This window comes from Podarcis filfolensis (assembly GCF_964270895.1).
Source record: "Podarcis filfolensis genome assembly, chromosome: 5".
Classification (NCBI taxonomy): Eukaryota; Metazoa; Chordata; class Lepidosauria; order Squamata; family Lacertidae; genus Podarcis; species Podarcis filfolensis.
In genome coordinates, this window is record NC_139608.1 from 52,017,987 (window position 1) to 52,037,024 (window position 19,038).

General features: G+C 40.1%; 1 protein-coding gene across 2 annotated transcripts in view; it reads right to left on the minus strand.

Moving 5' to 3' along the window:
- CACUL1 (CDK2 associated cullin domain 1) overlaps window positions 1-19,038 on the minus strand; it is a 39,270-nt gene that overhangs the window by 12,113 nt on the left and 8,119 nt on the right. For both annotated transcript variants that reach the window (XM_083616721.1, XM_083616720.1), the window contains exons 3-5: window positions 15,768-15,870; window positions 5,542-5,637; window positions 991-1,093 (exon numbers count right to left, since the gene is read on the minus strand). In XM_083616721.1, coding sequence (XP_083472847.1) covers window positions 991-1,093; window positions 5,542-5,637; window positions 15,768-15,870 — 302 coding nt within the window. The remainder of the gene's footprint in view (window positions 1-990; window positions 1,094-5,541; window positions 5,638-15,767; window positions 15,871-19,038) is intronic.

Below are 19,038 nucleotides of genomic sequence, written 5' to 3' on the forward strand. Positions count from 1 at the left end.
CATTATATGCAGAAAACTGGTGACAGTTTATGAAAATGTCTGAAGAACAGAATTTCCATGAACGATTTCAATGGAGGCCAAAGTAATCACTGAAGTGTTCTTATTTTCTTACTGGGTTGGTTCGAATCCAGAGATAATTGCTGTTTTGCCAATGTCAACATTGACATCTGAAGAGGACTGTTTCCATTTATAGCAAAAGATTTGTAAAAAAGTAACAAAAAGCTGGATGTTGTAGTAAGAACAAATCAACAGTGAACTCTGTGGCTGCAGACTTCCTGGCTTACAATGGTCTTTTGTGAATGACCAGCATGCTACTGTATGCTTCCCAATGTTCCCACTGAACTCCTTTCCAGGCATGAGCAGGACAAACAAACTCGGAAGCCCAGATCTAAACTGTGGATCATGGCTTGTTTGTCCTTAACTACCTCGATGAATAACCTTCACCTCCCATGGTTTAAGGTTAGCTAGAGATCAAGGCTTGCTAGGGAGAAACAAAACCCCCTGTTCAGATGGAACAGGAAATCTAGGCTTTCTGGTTAGTATATCCTGCTCATATCAGGGATGGAGTGCAGTGCAGTGGAAGTGACTTGGCATGCTGCTTGCTCACAATAAAACCACAAAAAGCCAGAAAATCTATGCATGGAGCCAGTTTTTCCCAGTGATGCATTATGACTGTATTTTCATACAACTTAATACTGTCAAAGACATCTGCTTCAAACCTCTTCAGCAGATAGCTGTATTTATTGAAATAATCAATCATATTGCATTTTCTAATATAGGCCAGGAATAAATGACATCCATCATCTGGTCTTCAAAGCCTATTTTGAAATAAGCTATTAAAGGTTCCTTGATATAATATTTGGTCTTAGACTTTTTACCTGTTCAATTTCCCCATTAATACTGAAACTTCAGCATTTTGTAACTCCACAATACGAAAGAAGCCAATTAACTTAATATTTTAGAAAACGTAAGCCCAAGAACTTTACTTACGCATTAGGCTGTAAATGTGCTTTTCTGCAACATGTTCCGTAAACAGTTTTATAAGGTCATTTTTTAAGTCTCGATTGAGCTTGGTTTCTATGTAAAACTTATTCTGAAAAACAAAACAGAAGAAACCATGTTAACTGTTTTGGATTTACAGCAACACAAAAAAAGGCCTGTGAAAATCTTCAGAAAAGCATCATTCATCATCATCCTTAGAACTTTTGTTGTTGTTGCTTTTGAGCACTGCATTTCTTCAGGGATAAACTGTTGGGGACCACATGGTGGTGGTAGACATCGGCTGTACTAGAGACACAAGTGGCCCAACTTCTATTATCATCCACTGTTGTTATTACAAGGTATTTATAGGCAGCTTTCCTGCATGATACCCATTTCAAGAGAAGAGAGGAAATCAACAATACAGAAGTTAAAAACCACTAGCTCACCCCAAGATTTAGGAATTCTTTTCTCTTTCTCTCTCTGCCACTCCCCTTTCCCTTGTTTGCCACATGCATGAAATTAGGCCAAGGAGTGCTTGAAATGAAAATGAGGGCTGCATGTTGCTCATACCTGATATAAAGTAAACATAGCTTTCTTTGAAAGTGATTCTAACAACTTTTGCTACCCCATTACGGTACATAGAAAGTGTTCACAGAGTGATAAAACAGTTCAATGTAAAACCACAGTAGAGCTATCTTGCTTATCAATACTGCAGGTATCACATATTTCTACAGGAGCCGTTTCCTGCTTGTATCACTGCTGTTCTTCAGCATCACACATCAGTTGCCATTATGGTCCTCCAGATAGCAAGCATATAAAATGAATATTAATGATACCTGTCAAACACCAGATCTGCCCAGCTGACCCCACTATTACTTATTTATTTAATTGCATTTATATACCACCTTCTCCCCCAATGAGCTCAAGGTGCTGCACATAGCTCTCCTCCTCATTGATCCTCACAACAACCCTGTTAAGTAGGTAAGACTGAGAGACAGTGACTGGTCTACGGTCACCCAGTGTGCTTCATGGTTGAGTGGGAATTCAAATCCTGGTCTCCCAGGTCATAGCCCAACAATAACCATTATGCCATACTATATTCTACCACTATATATGCAACCTAGCAGATGTCAGGAGACAAAATGTGCTGGTACTTCTAAAGTGATGATGATTTTTTAACATAGAGCAAAGAGATAAACACATCATGTTTTGAATCCTCCATCCAAATGGCTCCTTAAACCAAGGTTACATTTACCAAAATGGAATGTCTACTTGTCATTTTGGGGCAAATCAGCTCAAAAGTCTTATTTTTCAAATGATGGACTGCTTGTGATTGATTATCTGTTAAACATCTGGCTAGTTCAGATGACAACCTTGAGGTGGGTTAAAAACTCTGAGGACTTAAAGAAGAAACATCACTTGATCCAGGGACAGTCCACATATATATTGGTCTATTCCGACCTCTTTTTCTTAATGGTAACTGCTCCTGCTCAGGCTGCACAGAAAAAGCATTTCGGTTCCTGAAATTCATTCCAAGTGTACAGATGAAATATATTTGATAGAATTCTACAGGATGTGGTATTAGGGTGTGAAAACAGTCCAGATCCAATGATCCTCAGGCTTGAGTGCCATTGGGAGATGAGAATACAGAAATTATTATATAATTTCTATGAAGTCTATTGGATTCAGCAGAAACACACGGTTGATTCAGAGACATAGCAAAACGAGAACCAAGACATTAAATCTGACTAAAGCAACAGTTAACACACTGCCCACTTCATACTCCATTTAGAATCACTACAGAGCTGAACATACCACCCAGAGATTTCAGCCAAATACAGGACACCTCAAAGCACTTCGTTTTCTCTTGAGAAAGACACATGCTTCAAAACAACTTCAAAATGTTCCTCACAAAAGGTCAATTGTGAACTACTAGCACATATTCTGATAACGCTAAAATCCTTCACTACCGTTCAGAATGTTTATCATTTAGTCAAAAGCCATTAAAAAAAATCAAATCAAGAAATATTACAACACAAAAGAAAGGCTACATAATGACCAGGCTCAGGTAGTTTTAAAGGACAACACAATAATCTTTACAACATTCATTTTAGTTGTTGCCATGGCAAATAATATAACCCTCCTAATGTGTGTATCATTATTCAATACTATGAAGGATAGCTAATGGGATGCTCTCTAAAAGCAATGGTACCAAGGATACCAGCTAATCAGTTTTCTGGTGACAGCTTGGAGATGCGCATAGATCCAGTCATGGGAGTTACAAATGGCCTCTATGGACCAGGAGTTTTCTAACAGCTTAGCTTGGTTTGTCAGCTGAGATTTCTGGAGAGAAACATAAAAAGCACCTGAAAAGATTTTAAGTTACATATCTTTAAAGGCTCTTAATGAAACACAAGTTTGCATTGGTCCAGTGTTCTTTTAGGACTACAGATAACATGATCTGAAGTCAAAGGGTTATAAACATTCTCTGTGGTACAGTCATTTAAATCAAACAAATACTAAGCAATAAAATTATGGCACATATTTGTAAATCTTATCTGTGACCTGCCAATACACTTCTTTTTAAAATCTGAGATCTAGTAACAGTTGGCTCTATGTGGGTAGGAGAGTTTTGACAAAACCTAAATCATAACTGTGCATACACAAATCCTATTTTTGAGATGGTGTGTTGACAGAGGGTTGTTTTTAATTACAAGCTTATTTTGGTACATTAAAAACACAGCTAGAGCCAAAATTCAATAAATGAATGAAGTGCTCTTGCAATAATAAGCATTACAACTTCTGCTTCTTGGCATGGGACCAGCAAAGTAGATCAGAATTCTCTTGATATGCATAGTTATCAAATTTCTCAAATCGGTTTGCAATGTTTTAGCTGCAAGACATTTTAGAGCAGAACCCATCTAATACCCCTTCCTCATGTAAATCACATTAACATATGCAATGTAAGTGCATTTTTTGAATTAAATAGTCTGAATATGTAAAAAAAAAACAAACACAAGAAGCAAACCTTACTGATCCAGGAAAGATTATGCAAGATAAAAAATGTCTATAAATATGAAAGCCTGGTAACCCATCTGCAAGAAAATAAATGTACCGTATTTTTCGCACCATAGGGCGCACCGGACCATAGGGCGCACCCAGTTTTTAGGGGGGGAAATCAAGGGGAAAAATTTTTTTCCCCCAGCCCCAAAGAGCAGCGTACAGGCTGCGCACAACCTCTCCTTGCCGGAGGGGTTGCGCGCAGCTATGGAGCAACCCAAAGCAGCAAGCGGGATGGATCCCGCTCGCTGTTTTGGCTTCCCCTTTAGCCCCCTCCAGCCTCTCCCTCCCGGGAGAAGCTGCCTGGGGCTAAAGACTCCATAGCCCCGTGCAGCCTCTCCTTGCCGGAGGGGTTGCGTGCAGCTATGTAGCAACCCAAAGCAGCAAGCGGGATGGATCCCGCTCACTGTTTTGGCTTCCCCTTTAGCCCCCTCCAGCCTCTCCCTCCCGGGAGAGGCTGCCTGGGGCTAAAGACTCCATAGCCCCGTGCAGCCTCTCCTTGCTGGAGACGCTGTGCAGGGCTTTCCTGGCTTTACTGGGAGGTGGGGGGATTCACCCACCTCCCGCAAAACCGGCAGAAGCCGCGCAACTCCTTTAAAGAGATCGCGGCTTCTCCTGGCTTTTCTGGGAGGTGGGAGAAGGGACTGATGCGGCCAGTCAGTCCCTTCTCCCTCCTGTGGAAAAGCCCGCAAGAGTGCACGAAGCTTGTGTGCGGCTCTTGGGGGCTTTTCCCGCCTGCCTCCCCCCTGCATTCGCTCCATAGGACGCAAACACATTTTCCCTTGCTTTTTAGGAGGGGAAAAGTGCGTCCTATGGTGCGAAAAATACGGTACATGCACTCTTAAGCTTAACACACCAAGCTAATGGCAAAACTGATTCTTCCAAAGGAGTGCTTATACCAATTTTAGAACACTCATTAGCAATGCTTGATGCAGTACAACCATACTCAACCTGAAATGGTTTCAATACCATCAGCCATGGCATGCTTTTGGACAGGCTGTTTCGGTTGAGAACAGAATGCACTGTGTTATGATGGTTCTGTTCCTAACTGGGTGGTTAATTTCAGAAGGTGCTGCTGGGGGATAAAAGAGTGCAGCACAGAAGTACCTCAGCACACTAGGCGAGGTTCTGTTATGGCCTGGGCTTTAATTAAACTGGTGGAATAAGTCCAAGTGAGCCCATGAGGGAAAGCTCAGTTGGTAGAGCATGAGACTCTGAATCTCAGGTTTGTGGGTTTGAGCCCCACTTTGAGTGAAAGATTCATGCACTGCAGAGGGTTGAACTAGATGGTCCTCATGGTCCCTTCCAACTCTACAATTCTATGATTCTATTCTATGAGCAGAGAGAGGAAATCTGTGGTTCTAGCAGGAGATCATCCCACTTAACTCCCAATGTAAGTCTTCAGGAGAATCTAATTGCTGACCACTGCTATACCTCACACCTAATCAGTTCCTTCCTTCCAGACTATGCCCAATTTGAAAAAATAGTCTAAAAACTTACCATATATATGAAAAGAGGCACAATGCTCTGTAATGCTCCCATATACTGTCCAAGTGCTATGTTAAACCTTTCGATGTAGATGTCTGGAGGGCTGGCCTGCAAGAAAGAAAACATAGCTGCCTTACTAGAATGAAGTAACCAGGTTGGACTTGCAGGTAAAAAACAAGACTAAATAAGGTGAAATAATACAATATCTAGGGTCATATTGGCTAAATGCACTACTAATTTGTCCTTAAGTGGGGGAAAAGAGCTTGCTCAAAAAGAGAAAATGTGCAGGGAGAGCCAAAACGAGCACCATTGTATCTGCTGATATAATATCATATTAATCAGTGATGGGTAGCCTGCGGCTTGCAGGCTTCATTAGGCCAGCCAGGATGTTTTGAGTGAACCAAGGACACTTTTCCATGCTTGATGTCCTATGATGTCAAGTGTGGGAAAGTTCAAGAAAGAATTCAAGTCATGGCAGGAAAGAAAGAAAAAAATCTTCCTTTACTGCTATGAGCTGAAGTTTCAATTATCTGGTGCCAGGTGATTAGCAGGTGAGTGATTACGCTCACTTTTCCAAGTGGTCTGTAGAGTGCCACTTTTAGAAACCTGCTGTATACCAACAGTGAAATCACTCCATGAGTGCGGAACCTTATGTAACCCAAATGGGAAGTTATCAGCAGGCTTGGGCAAATCCCCAATGTTTGTAGGTAAAAAATGTGGTGGGCAGGGAATACTAAAGAAGGGAGAGGACCTGAAACCAAGCCAATGAGGACTGAGCATGCTCAGTAGCCACAGAATGTCAAATGTCTGTTGCAGGGGACAGGGGGATGGTATGGAATATCCCAGAAAAGGGCATGGCTGGCTGGAATCTGGAACTGAGGCACTGCACCATAGTGGTCCAGGTTCTACTTGCTCCAGGTTTTATAAAGCATGAAGAACATCAGTACACACACATTCTATTAGACTTTTCAGGAGGGAGGGGAAATCCGGTTAAATTATTATTTCTATTCAAGCAAAAGAATGTGTGTTTGTATCCTAATTTTACTAAAGAGCATCTAAGAATTGTTGAAGGAATCATTATATCTGTACTCTATTCTGCACTAACATTACAATTACTGCAACACTTACTGACCAAGAAATGCTTTTAGCAATCATAATTGGGTCTTGATGACGTCAAGTGTGGGAAGGTTTAAGAACGAATTCAAGTGATGGCAGGAAAGAAAGAAAGAAAGAAAATCTTCCCTTGTTGCTATGGGTTGAAGGATCTCTTCTTGAAAGTGACACTTCAGAATATTCCAAGAAGTTGGCATCAATTTAATGTAATTATTTATATTCTGAGGAGCATTTGCTCTTCCACATATAACTGAATATGCTGAATACACATCAAAATTCAACAGTAATTCTCTTAAAAAGGTAAAGCATAAAACTCAGGCCCAACAAATCCCAAGTTGCATATGCAATTCATGGAGGGAAGCTTGTCTAGAACAAACTGATTTCCACTTGCGCAACAGGACTGCCATCCCTCCAGTCTTGCTCCTGTGTGCGCTCTCCTCAAATCTGTTCCAGAGGGTTGAGAGAACCCCTAAATAATGACGAGAGTGTATAGGGGAAGAAGAGGGGGGAAGTCCCACTTTGCAAGCAGAAATCCTTGTGCAGACACAACCCTGATGCAGTGCTATGCTAGATACAAACCAATACAACTATCTGAAGAACTCCCTAATAAGTTAATTGCTGACACTTAAAGTTTTTTAAACAAGCTGCACAATGAATTGGTGGAAAATGTTGCAACAGGCTAACACAGCTACGTTACCCCTCTGAAAATACGACTGAGAGTCAGTTTTTTTTATTTAGTTTAATTTTGTATCACATCTGCAAAAACCAGAACCCTTTGCTTCACACATACCCTCTGCCCGCAAAAATGTTTATCCCATGTTGTAGAAAACATTTCCAAAACCTAATGTATAATAGAGACAATCTTTGGCATAAAAAAAAAATGTGATTCTCACAGAATTTCTGTCAGTTTTCCTTAGTATAGACTGAAAAGTGATTTTCCGAGACTGCTAAATTCAAAATTCATATAAATTGTTAAGAAGTTCAAAAGATACCTAGGGAGTTCTTGTATGCATAATTAAATTCATTATTAGATCAAGTGCATACTGTAACAACTTTCAAACAGACTTGCAAGGGCAACAAGTCTTCCAGCATTATACTTATTTTAAGCACAAACTTTTTCAGCTGATACTTTCTTATTGAAGCATGTTCCTTTTTCTTCATTATGTTCCTTTTCTTTTCCAGCAACAGTATTTAAGAATTGCAAATCTGTTTGCTTGAAATTTCTCTGTATGAATTATCATTATTCTTTTTAAAAAGTTATGCTTCACTTCTACAAGCTACTATACGGGAGGATTATTTCCAGCACTATGATTAGGGTACAAGGGATGGTTTTGCAGTGATGCTGGAAGCCAAATCTAAGTCCTATCTTTCAGTTTCAAGTCTTAACAAGTTAAAATTACCCCTTCAGGATGAAATTGCTCAATGCTAAACTCAAAATGAAATACTGAAATGCATTCAACCATTTGAACAGTTGGAAATGGAGAAAAACACCACAACATAAGGTTATCCAGAAAAAGTGATGATTAGCTAACATTTCATTTATATAAAGAAAAGATTAGTATCACCCAGAAAAGACGGAAACTGAAGATGGGGGAGGCACAATTTTTACATATGAAGGACTACAGAAATACAGTGGAACCTTGGGTTGCGAACGTGATCTGTGCGGGAGGCACGTTCGCAACCCGCAGCACCGCGTCTGCGCACACACGATGCGATTCAGCACTTCTGCGCACGTGCGAGCACCGAAACCTGGAAGTAACCCGTTCTAGTACTTCTGGGTTCAGTGCAGTCCATAACCTGAAAACGCGCAACCCACAGCGTTCGTAGCCTGAGGTATGACGGTATCTAAAAACCTGCAAACCTCTACTAACACTGCTGCTAAGAACACCTTGCTCCAATATACTTTTTTGCTTAAGATTTTGCTTAACCGAGGTTCAATTCAGCAGGTAAGATTAAGAGTTTTGAAAGGCACAAGAGCAGGCTTCCTCAGGAGCTTATGGACTCTCCTTCCTTGGAGGTTTTTATACAGAGGTTGGATGGCTATCTGTCCTGGATGGTTTAGCTGAGATTCCTGCATTGCAGGCGGTTGGACTAGATGTCCCTTCAACTCTACTTTCATATTTTCAGGGGAGAATGAAGGTTTGCCTTATGCTGCTTCTTAACATAAAATAATTTAAGAGGTGGCGATGGTGGGTATTTTTGCTTGTACATTATTTAACATGCTAGAAGCTTCATAATGAATGCCTTGACTTTCGAGTGCCTGCTTGTGCTTGGAGGGGACTGCCTTCCAACAAGCCTTATGAGGTGATGATGGCTGCGTGCAAGGCTGTCTGCAGAGTGCTGGAGAAGTTTTGGACAAATTATTTTCAAGCAGAGCAGCAGAGAATTTTTGAAGAAGTTAAAGGAAGTTTCCAACCCGCCCTTCCAACCCATCCACTGTTCTGCTTTAACAACAATAAGAATAACCACCCGTTGATTTCCAGTGTTCCACAGGCAGCATTTCGAAGTCCATGAACCTAAAGAAACACTAAGAAACCAGAGATACAGTGTGCACAAAAGTACAGAGACAGAGTACCATTTGGCCAACTTGGGGCACTTGACTGACATTTCGTTTCACCATAGTGAGGGGTAAAGACATCCCAAATCACTTGCTATTCAGCCCTAGCAAAGGTGCTGCACACCTCTAGTAAAAGTATGTGCTCCTCTTCCTTCCAATCCACTGCATGCAGAGCTGGTGTGGGGGTAGAGTTTGTTAGAGTTCCTGCTCCATGACTGCAGTCATGGGATTGTTGTCTATCACATGATGGTGTACGTTTTCATTCCACAGAGTGGGAAGTGACGGAGACAGGATATTTGTGTTACTTTGTTCCGTGAAGTGGGACTATTGTCCTTTGCTCTTTCTCTTTGTTGTCTGATGCTAGAGAGAGAGGGAGCCATGTTGCAGTGCTCCGTGTGTGTTTATATGTAAATAAAGTAGATTAGCCAAAATGCTGAGTTGCTGAGGTCTGTTACGCAAACCGCGAACACTCTGCAGATCCCTAAGTGTGCCGGTGTCTGTTGGCATCGGTCGCTGTGATGTTCGGGCAGAAGAAAGCTTTTGAAGCTCCCGAATGATCGACCAGGAGGGAGAGAACATGCCAGTCAGGCATGTGTCTCTACCAGGGTCCTACTCGAGAGTAGGACGAGCTCCTGACAGAGAGGGGCTTGCCAAGGACCCCCTGCCCCTGAAAAGCAGAAAGGCAAAGACAACCTATCTCCATCTTCCCCTCCACAATTTAGAGTTAGGCAGGAACGGCAGAGTTGTGCCTTATTTTGGCCCTCCACTTACATCCAGTAAGGGTGGAGCCAAAGCAAATCTGCTTATCTCTGGGGCTGGGAAAAGGGGACAAGAATAATCTCTGCCCCTGCAGTTCCATGGTTTGGAGGAACTCTCAGATTTTGTTACACTTGCCTGAAGATGGCTAGGCAGTCACTATGGAAACCAAGATTGAGCCCTGCAGCTGTTTATGTATATATTTTGACAAAATGTTTGTTTCATTTTCTTTTTCCCTTAGAGAAAGGATCCCAAAGGGGAAATTTATTTATGCTGCAGACATATATGCAAAGTAAATTCAAGAAACCACCCTCATTTCCATTCTTTATAAAATGCTGAATAAAGCAGTCCTTCTATCTGAAGCAGCAGCAAAACGAAAACCTAGCATGTTCTCTTTGACAGAAAAGCCAATATATAGTTTTGTTCACTGCACTACCTTTCTGATTAAAAAAAGTGAGCAGTGTAGACAACCATTTACCAAGCAGTATCTTATCATATGCATATATAACCATTTGGTTAGCCATTATTGAATATATCACCACATTGTGCCTGAAGGACATGATACTTCTTTGTCTGATAAAAAAAAATCCAAGAAAAAAGAGAAATTGCAAGATTCTCCCTACCTCTTGGTAATACAGTAAAACCAAACAACATGCCATGTGGATATATGCAAATAGTTAAAGTTAGTTACCAACTAATCAGTAATGTGAGTTTATTATGAATGTTCATATATAGCCACCCAATCTAAAGCCATAGTATTCTGACATAGCTCAATGGAAGACCAAAAAAAGAAAAAAATCACTCACAGTAGTTCCACTATTCCTGAATTTAACATAAAAAAGAAGATAAGCCTAAGTATACTCTTCAGTTTGTGTTCAACACTTTCAGTGTTTAAAGTTTCTGTAAAATAGCAATTCATGTATTTTTTATTATTTCCAGTTCTTAGCAAGTGACCCATAGATAGAGGCAACCTAACTGCTGTTGTCTAAACCAGAGCTTTCCAAACTGTGTGTCATGACATGTCTGTCGACAGCAGTGTGTAGGTGTGTCACACAAAGGCTACTCGTGCTCCTCCCGGGGCTGGAAAGGGGTTAGTTTCGGTTTTCTAGTAAAACTGAATCACTGTGTCGCAAATGATGCACGTCTATAAAGTGGGTCACCAACATGGAAAGTTTGGAAAGCTCTGGTCTAAACTCTGGTAACCTCCAGGCTAGACAACTGCAATGCATTGGGGCTGCCTTTGAAGACAGTTCAGGAACTGCAGCAGGTGCAGAATTTGGAAGCCAGGTTGCTCACTAGGACAAGATGGTCCGAGTACATAAGATCAGTTCTGGCAGAACTGCACTGGGTCTTGGATGTACTGTACATACAAACCCCTAAAGCATTTTTCTCAGGCTGTGCTTCAAGTTCCATTAACATCCATTACAATACAATATGCCAAGTAGACTTATGCAACCTTTCTATGATATTTAGACAACTGATTGTCATCCGCATCTATCTCCAAGACTTGTTGAATGCTTACAGATGCATAATGAAGGAAGGCTAATTAGAGAGTTGTTACTATGCTAGACCAAACCTAGCAGTTACTATGTGACATAAAGGGGGGGAGGTAATATATCAGGCATAAGCTGTATTTAGTGTAGTGCATGTGGAGGATAATAGGGAGGTGATAAGTGATACAGAAAACAGTCAGTATGGAACAAAGCTTCAGGTTCTGTAAATCTATGAGACAATCTAATGCACAGGAAAGCTACAAGGTTTTCAAAAGAGAAAATCTATCTTGTCTTTTCTGCAGTTTAAACAGTATTCAGACAGTGAAAGCATTCTGCTGCCACCTACAGTACAATTTACAAAATGGAAAACCCTTTCCCCTCCCTTAGCTGGTGAAGAGTCCACAGTAGACATAATCTATTCAGGCTGCTCACTGCAAGTTAAGCTCACTTGTCACTGGTCACACAAAAAGCAAAATTAGTACTTCACTGCACTATATAGAAGAATGGGATAAGAGCTGAATATTATGAAGAAATCCATCGAGTGCTAAAATAATGACAATATTTAATGTTAAATGAGAGATAGGCAAGGACTCTCTGAAGGATATGCTACATCCTGCAGAAAGACAGAACATTCCTCTGCGGCTGTCACAGATCAAGCATAAGCTTGTGCCAACCTATGAAAGGCAAACACATTCAGCTTTAACCTGCTTATCTTATCCCTACCCTCCCTTTCAAGCCAAACCTTGCTACAGTTTCACCAGTGCAAGATTGCACCAGCAACAACTCTGGCCTCATCTTGGATACTGATCAGCTCCTCCTATGATTGAGCAGGCCCCTTCAGAATTCAAGCACCTTCACCAGCGCTGGGAACTAGGAAGAGGAATCACCAAAATCCTAACACGAACAGAGGAAAGGAATGAGCTACAGAAATCCTAGCATTGTTCATCCAGCACTGGCAGCACTTGTGAACATTTTACACACAAACGTTCTCCCGTTTGCTCAGGCCTGGCAATATGCAGTTAGTTATGTGGTGAGATCTTTAGCTCACTTTTCCAGTGTAGAACAGAGCAATCAAGGCAGCTTCTATCTAGTCAAGAGAAATAAAAACAGGATGACAACTAAAAAACGTAACAATAGCACAAGAAGGGCAGTGAATGAGAACCTGCCGCCCTACTCCACAGGTTGGACTGCAACTCCCATAATCTGACCACTGACTTTGCTAACTGGCACTGATGGAAACTGAACTCCAGCTCCAATGAGGAGTCTCACAGGATCCAAATTTGTGCCATAAAAACAAAAAATTGTTAAACAAAAGGGGAGGTCAAAAATTTTACAAATAAAAAACGTATTCTGGGACCTTAAGGTGAAGGCAGGTTAATAATTAATAAGAAGAATCAGAATAAGAATAGCAGCGATATGTTAGCCACTCTCTGCTATTAATATTATTAAGCAAATCACATGACAGAAGGAGTTGTGCTTTCTGGACACCACAATGAAACAGGTGCTGTCTCATGTTCCTGCCAACCTGCATCGGATAGCTGCTGAAGGGAAGGGTATAAATCTCTTAAGTAATAAATAAGCATAGTTGGGAAACCATACATACACGCAGATTTTTCTGGTTCCCATGAGTATCTCAATGTAGACCCAAGAAACATCTTGTTTAGAAGTGGCTGATTATTTAACTTGTAAATACTTACAAGTGGACACTTGCTGCGGCTGCCTCAAAACATTCAGCTACCAATGTTGACATTTTGCAATGAAGTCTTTAACAAGTATAAGGAAGCGCTACTTTTAATAACTAATCACGATGTTCAACCTTATTCCATAGCAAAGCAATACGCAAGTATCAGAACATTCAAATTTACTAAGGGATAATGCTTCAGAGGCACAATGTGCTATCCAGCGGCAAGTTTTCTTTTTAGCAAACAACCTTTATACACTGACACTTCACACCAGTGGAATCATTGCCAATAAAATTGTGTGATGCTGAAAATAAGATTTACAGATTATGGAGAGTGTGTCTAAATAATTAATTCACGAAAAAGCATCAGATTACACGTAAATTATGGCATCTTGTTAAAGAAGCTTAGAAGTTGGGAGGGAATCATGTTTACTTTCCCATCTCTATCAGGACAGAGAAGCAGGGAGAAGATTGGAAGAGGCCAGAGAAAAGCTAGCCTTTCCCCTAGTAAATGCCTGCATTTTCTTAAAGCAGCTTGCCACACACCTTTCTGTTCCTCTCATTATGGGAATATTCATTCCAAAGATTGACAAATTGAGATACAATAAAATCTGTTATGTGGATCAACATATTTTGGGGGGTGAGCAGGCTTCAGGGCTGCAAGATCCATGATCTGAAGGCACGTAAGACCACTACCTTGCTGAAATAAAGCAGGTATTGGTTTGGTTGGTACCTGGATAGGTACCTGCCTGAGAATCACATGTTCATCACCTTGAACACGAGGGTACAAAGGTGGGATCCAAGTGTAAAGTTTTTATTCATTTATTTAGCCAGAACGTTGAGGTGCAACAGTAAAGCCAGTCACAAAGCAAAAGCCTGGGAGAGGCCAGTTAACTGCAACTGCATGCTGGATACCAGTCAGGAGGACCATAAGAGGCACTACACCTGACCCCAAAAATTCTACACAAAAACTACATAAAGATCTACTGCAGGTACGGTGATTAAATGTATTAAGGCTTGTGCATTTAACATAATACAAACTTTATATGCCTATCAATCCCAGCGTCCCCCTCTGAAATTTATCCATATCAACCTCTGCCTTGACAGGCTCACAGAAAAGAAAGCAAAGACCCAAAACCCTGTTCCCAACAGGAAGGAATCCTAAATTCAATGCTGATGCAGAACTCTTGCACTGCATTGCATCACGAAGGACTGAATAGTTTAATGAAATCTAATAACAGTTAAATTCAAAGATTAATCCAAGCATCTAATCTGCAATAACAGAGTAGTATTTGGATGATGTTCACAGCAGAAAATGCAGATTCACAGAAGATAACTGGCAGCAGCAGCAGCAGCAGCAGCAACAACAACAACAAAGGCAAAAGTAAAAACAAAGCAACACAGATTTTTTAAAGGGATTTGATTTTTTGGAGATTTTTTTGAAAAACAAAGTCATTTTTACAAAGGACATTCAAAGCTAGGAGGAAGAGCAGGCAGAGACCAAGAAGAGGTGACTGCAGAAGCAGAGGGGTACAGTGGGCCATGTCTACCCTGAACCAGGTTAGACTTCCGTTATGGTAGGGTCTGTAAGAATATGCCTTTCCCCACTCAGCCAGTACAAGCAAACAAAAGATAGTGGTGGATTAAAGGGAACAGTAGTTGCAGCAGCTGCTCTCAGGAGTCCTTCTCCATTAAAGCCCCACATTCCAGTAAAGAACCAGTAAACATGCATGGGGATAGGAACTTCTAGCCACTTCTCTCATCTTTCTACAAGCCCTGAGTAAGAAATTGACTTAACAATTTTTCTTATTACCACTCACTTTTATACTTGTTCTCTTAATGTACTTCTCCTTTCCTTTGCACCTTGTTGCCCAACTTTGAACGATGAGTGTAAACAGCTCTACATGTTTTAATGTATAGCATAGAGGTATTAGAATATTTGTAGCTCAGTACTGAGGGTGGAACTAAATGTTTGCCCCCAACATCGATGGCAAGCAAGAATGAACAAAAAGAAACTTTTATACTCTAAGAGAAAGGGGAGCTCCTCTTAAGATGGCAATGTCACCCACAAGTGACATTGGCTAGGTAAAAACAAATGTGTATCAGCAGTTTAAGTAAGACTCAATCAAAGCTGAAGTTCTGCGATGGATTTGTGGTTAATCCTAAAAGACAAAGGAATTTACCCAGGCAAAAATATAGTAATGTCTGCTCCTTTGGGAGGAAACAATGCACTTTTGTGCTGACCCGGGGTAGGTTACGACGTGCCATAATTGACCACTAAGGAAATGTTTTTAGAAAATTTAAATATACATTAATAATTGCTCTGGTTTTGGCTCACTTTTATGTTATCCCAGAGAAGTCTAGAGGTCTAAGAGTCAAGAATATTCCATTGCATCTATTTCAACTTTTGGTTCATGACAGTTTTATAAAATACAGGACCTAAGCAAATACAGTGAAACCTCATTTTCCTAGAGGAATCATTCAAAGGTTAGTGCTCTACACTCACACATTACACATAAGGTTTAGTTGAGTTCTACATAGGTAACAGCTGTGATAACAATCATTTCAAATGACCGGTGGCACACTACTCCCAGTAAAATGCCAAATCCCAGGAAAACAAAATTGTGCAGCTTCTTACCTGCAGCTCCTTTGAGACTCTCTCTAAGTGGTTAGTTATCTTTTTTATTAGGTCACTATACATCTGTTCCGAATGCTGCTGGCACACACATTTATACACACAACTGCAGAAATAAATACAGGAACAGTGATGAATTGACAACAGTTTGCAGCACAGGGGGGGAAAAAACAAGAAATGTCAAGCCAGTAGAAATTCTGCTTAAACTTAAAAGGAAACTTCAGCAATACGCATCCGAAACAAAGACCCTATTTATCCAACAAGTTTTGTAGCAGCCTACTACCTGTGCTCCCTACAGACAGCCTTGCAAACATTGAAAAGTTAAGGCTGCCTCATATATAATGTTTGGGATTTTAAAAGAATAGCTTGATTGTATCAAATTGTTATGGAAAGCCATCAAATAATTATTCACATGACTGGAGTCTGTATTAACATGGGCCACTTTCTCAAGCTTTATGCACTTTAACCACAGCTTCATCTAATTCCTTCAGAGAGTCTTTACTTCTGAACATAAAGGTATTCCTGTCAACTAATTTACACTTTCCCTGTTAGGCACAGAATGCTAGTTTAAACCTACAAAGCCCCACACAGTGCAGGACCCCTATACCCAGTTCTCTCATACGAACCTACCCAGCCCCCAAGGGCATTACAGGCCTTCCTCTCTGTGCCCCTCCAGCAGAAGTCTGGAGAGTAGTTACAAAAGAAGAAGGGATTTTCAGTGGTGGCCCCCATTCCAATGGATGCTCTCCCTAAGGAGGCTTACTTTGCACAGACTTTGATATTATTTTGGTGTCAGGCAAAAGTGTGTGTCATCAAGAGGCAGAGGAAGCTTGAAAATAGGCTGGAAAGTAGAGAAAAGTACTAGTCTGGACACCCCTTCAGTGTCTTTCACTTTAAGCAAGTAATCTTTACTCCTTTACTTTACTCCTAGGCACTTAAGTGCAGATATTTTACTGCTACTTCTTGGGGGCTGGTTGAGTTTTAAAGGTTAGGTGATCATATAACGTTTGTTGGGATGAAGAGGTTTCATTGCTTGATTGCTTAAAGAGTTATTGATCTCATTGTTGTAGTGAGTTCTTTTACAGTGTTTAAACTGTTGGTTTTGTATGTGATATTATTTATAATGTATATTTTGACATTTTGACAGCAGCTTGAACTGTTCCATATAAGGAGATTCTAAAAATCAAAATAAATAAGGCTTAGATTAAGCTAAGCTAATATTTGTTGGCTTTCCCAGCAATGCAAGCTACAAACCACAAACAAAATAAGTAGCACAGAAATACCTGCACATTACAAGGATTTAAAGATGCTATTTCTGAATGGAAACTGACAGTTCTGCAATTAGTAGTAACTACATTTCAGCAATCATCAGTGATCAGTGTTCCACGACTTGCTTAAAGTGAAAGACAATGAAGGGGTGTCCAGACTAGTGTTTTTCTCTACTTTCCTGCAGGGTGGATTTGATTTAAATCAAATCAATTTAAATCTCACTTTTAAAACACTAGTCAGTAAGACTTGATTTAAATCAATTTTTTTACAGAAAGACTCATTCCTGCTGGTATAATCTTAATATTTACAACCAGACAAAGGTTTCATTTTTGGAATAATAAATTTTCAGAGTAGTTCTCTCAGTTATATCAAAAATTATTGATTTGGTTATACTATTAGAAATACATAGACTGGTAATTATGAAATTATTGTGAGGTTTAGTAAGTGAACTGTTTATTTTTGGACAACTTTTCTGCTGTACTTTATTGGAAGGAGAAAAATAATCATTTCCTTAATAACAATTTAAACAATTTATTTAACCATAACAATAACATTATAGCATATGTATCCATGTTTAAACAAATCCTTATTTCCTGAATAACCTTTGGACTATAATGTAACTTAAATAGAAAACTATCTTTAGAAAGATTTTTTCCTCCAAAAGCATTTTATTTTAAAAATCCAATTTAAATTTTAAAAAATCTGATTTAAATCAGAAAAATCCATTACAAAAAAAAATCATTGATTTTTATCCACCCTGCTTTCCTGCCTGTTTCCAAGCTTCCTCTGCCTCTTGATGAAACAAATTTTGCACAACAAAACAAATGGTGTGAAAATATAAGCAAGTCCCAGTGAACTCGGATCAGAATAACTTGCACAAAAAGCTACTGGTATAGATTCCACCTAACATTGGAAGTGGTTCTGTTCTGAGCACCTATCTAAAGTATGGCTGAAATTCCATCAAAGCCACAAAACCTCAAGCAGCATAAAGCTGTTCCTTCATCTTGACCTCGAAAATACCACAGATTAAGGGGCATGAAGCCACTTCAGATCAAGCCCAAGTAACAAACCAAAGAATGCTGCTTTAAAAGTATTCAGACCTTCACCAATGTGGCCTGAAACAAAAAGAAGGCTGTTTAGGATCCTTCGTATCCACTTTGGAGCTATATAGGATAGCACCTTCATCACAATCCCTGCTCCCACTGTCATTGACGGCAGGAACTGCTCTGAAGGCATGCGTTGGGGCTGACAGCTACCATGATTCTTCATATGCAAGTCAATGGAGACAAGAGGATCCATGCTGGGTGTGGACTTCTTCACTGTTGCCAGCCATTTTCAGGGATGCAATATTTATTTTCTTTCTCTGGCAACTGCTCCAATGTGCACCCGCAGAGAAACTCCTGCTCACATTGACAGTGGCTGTCATGTAGTAAGCAGGTGGACATCAAATTACTCAGAAAATCAAAATCAAGGCTGTATCCTGAGTACAAGGTGAAACAGGCCCTACCCAGGGTACAGAAGTTGCAATTTGTGTGTGTCTCTAGATCTCTACTACATATCGCATCAATTTAATCGGGCTCAAAAGAGAAATCCATCCAAAGTTATTATCTACGTAAGTCTTAACATCCAAAGCCTTTATTGCCAAATACTACTGCGTTTAAGAACTTTCCAAAATTGCAAGAGCAGCAAAACTATACACGGGGAGTATATCTGAAAATGCATGCAGTGTTCTTAGATCAAAAGTAAAATAGTAAAATGAAAACAAAATTATATTTAAATAACAATTATAACATGTGGGACTCCAAAATGCTTCATTTTAACTTTTAAGTACAGTGGAACCTCAGTTTTCGAACATAATCCGTTCCGGAAGACTGGTCAACTTTCGAAACATTTGAAAACCAAGGCACAAGGGGCAGTCTGCAAATTTACAGAGAAAATTGAAAAAAATACAGTGGTACCTCAGCAGAAGACTTCTGATGCACGTTTGAAAACGGAAGCATTTACT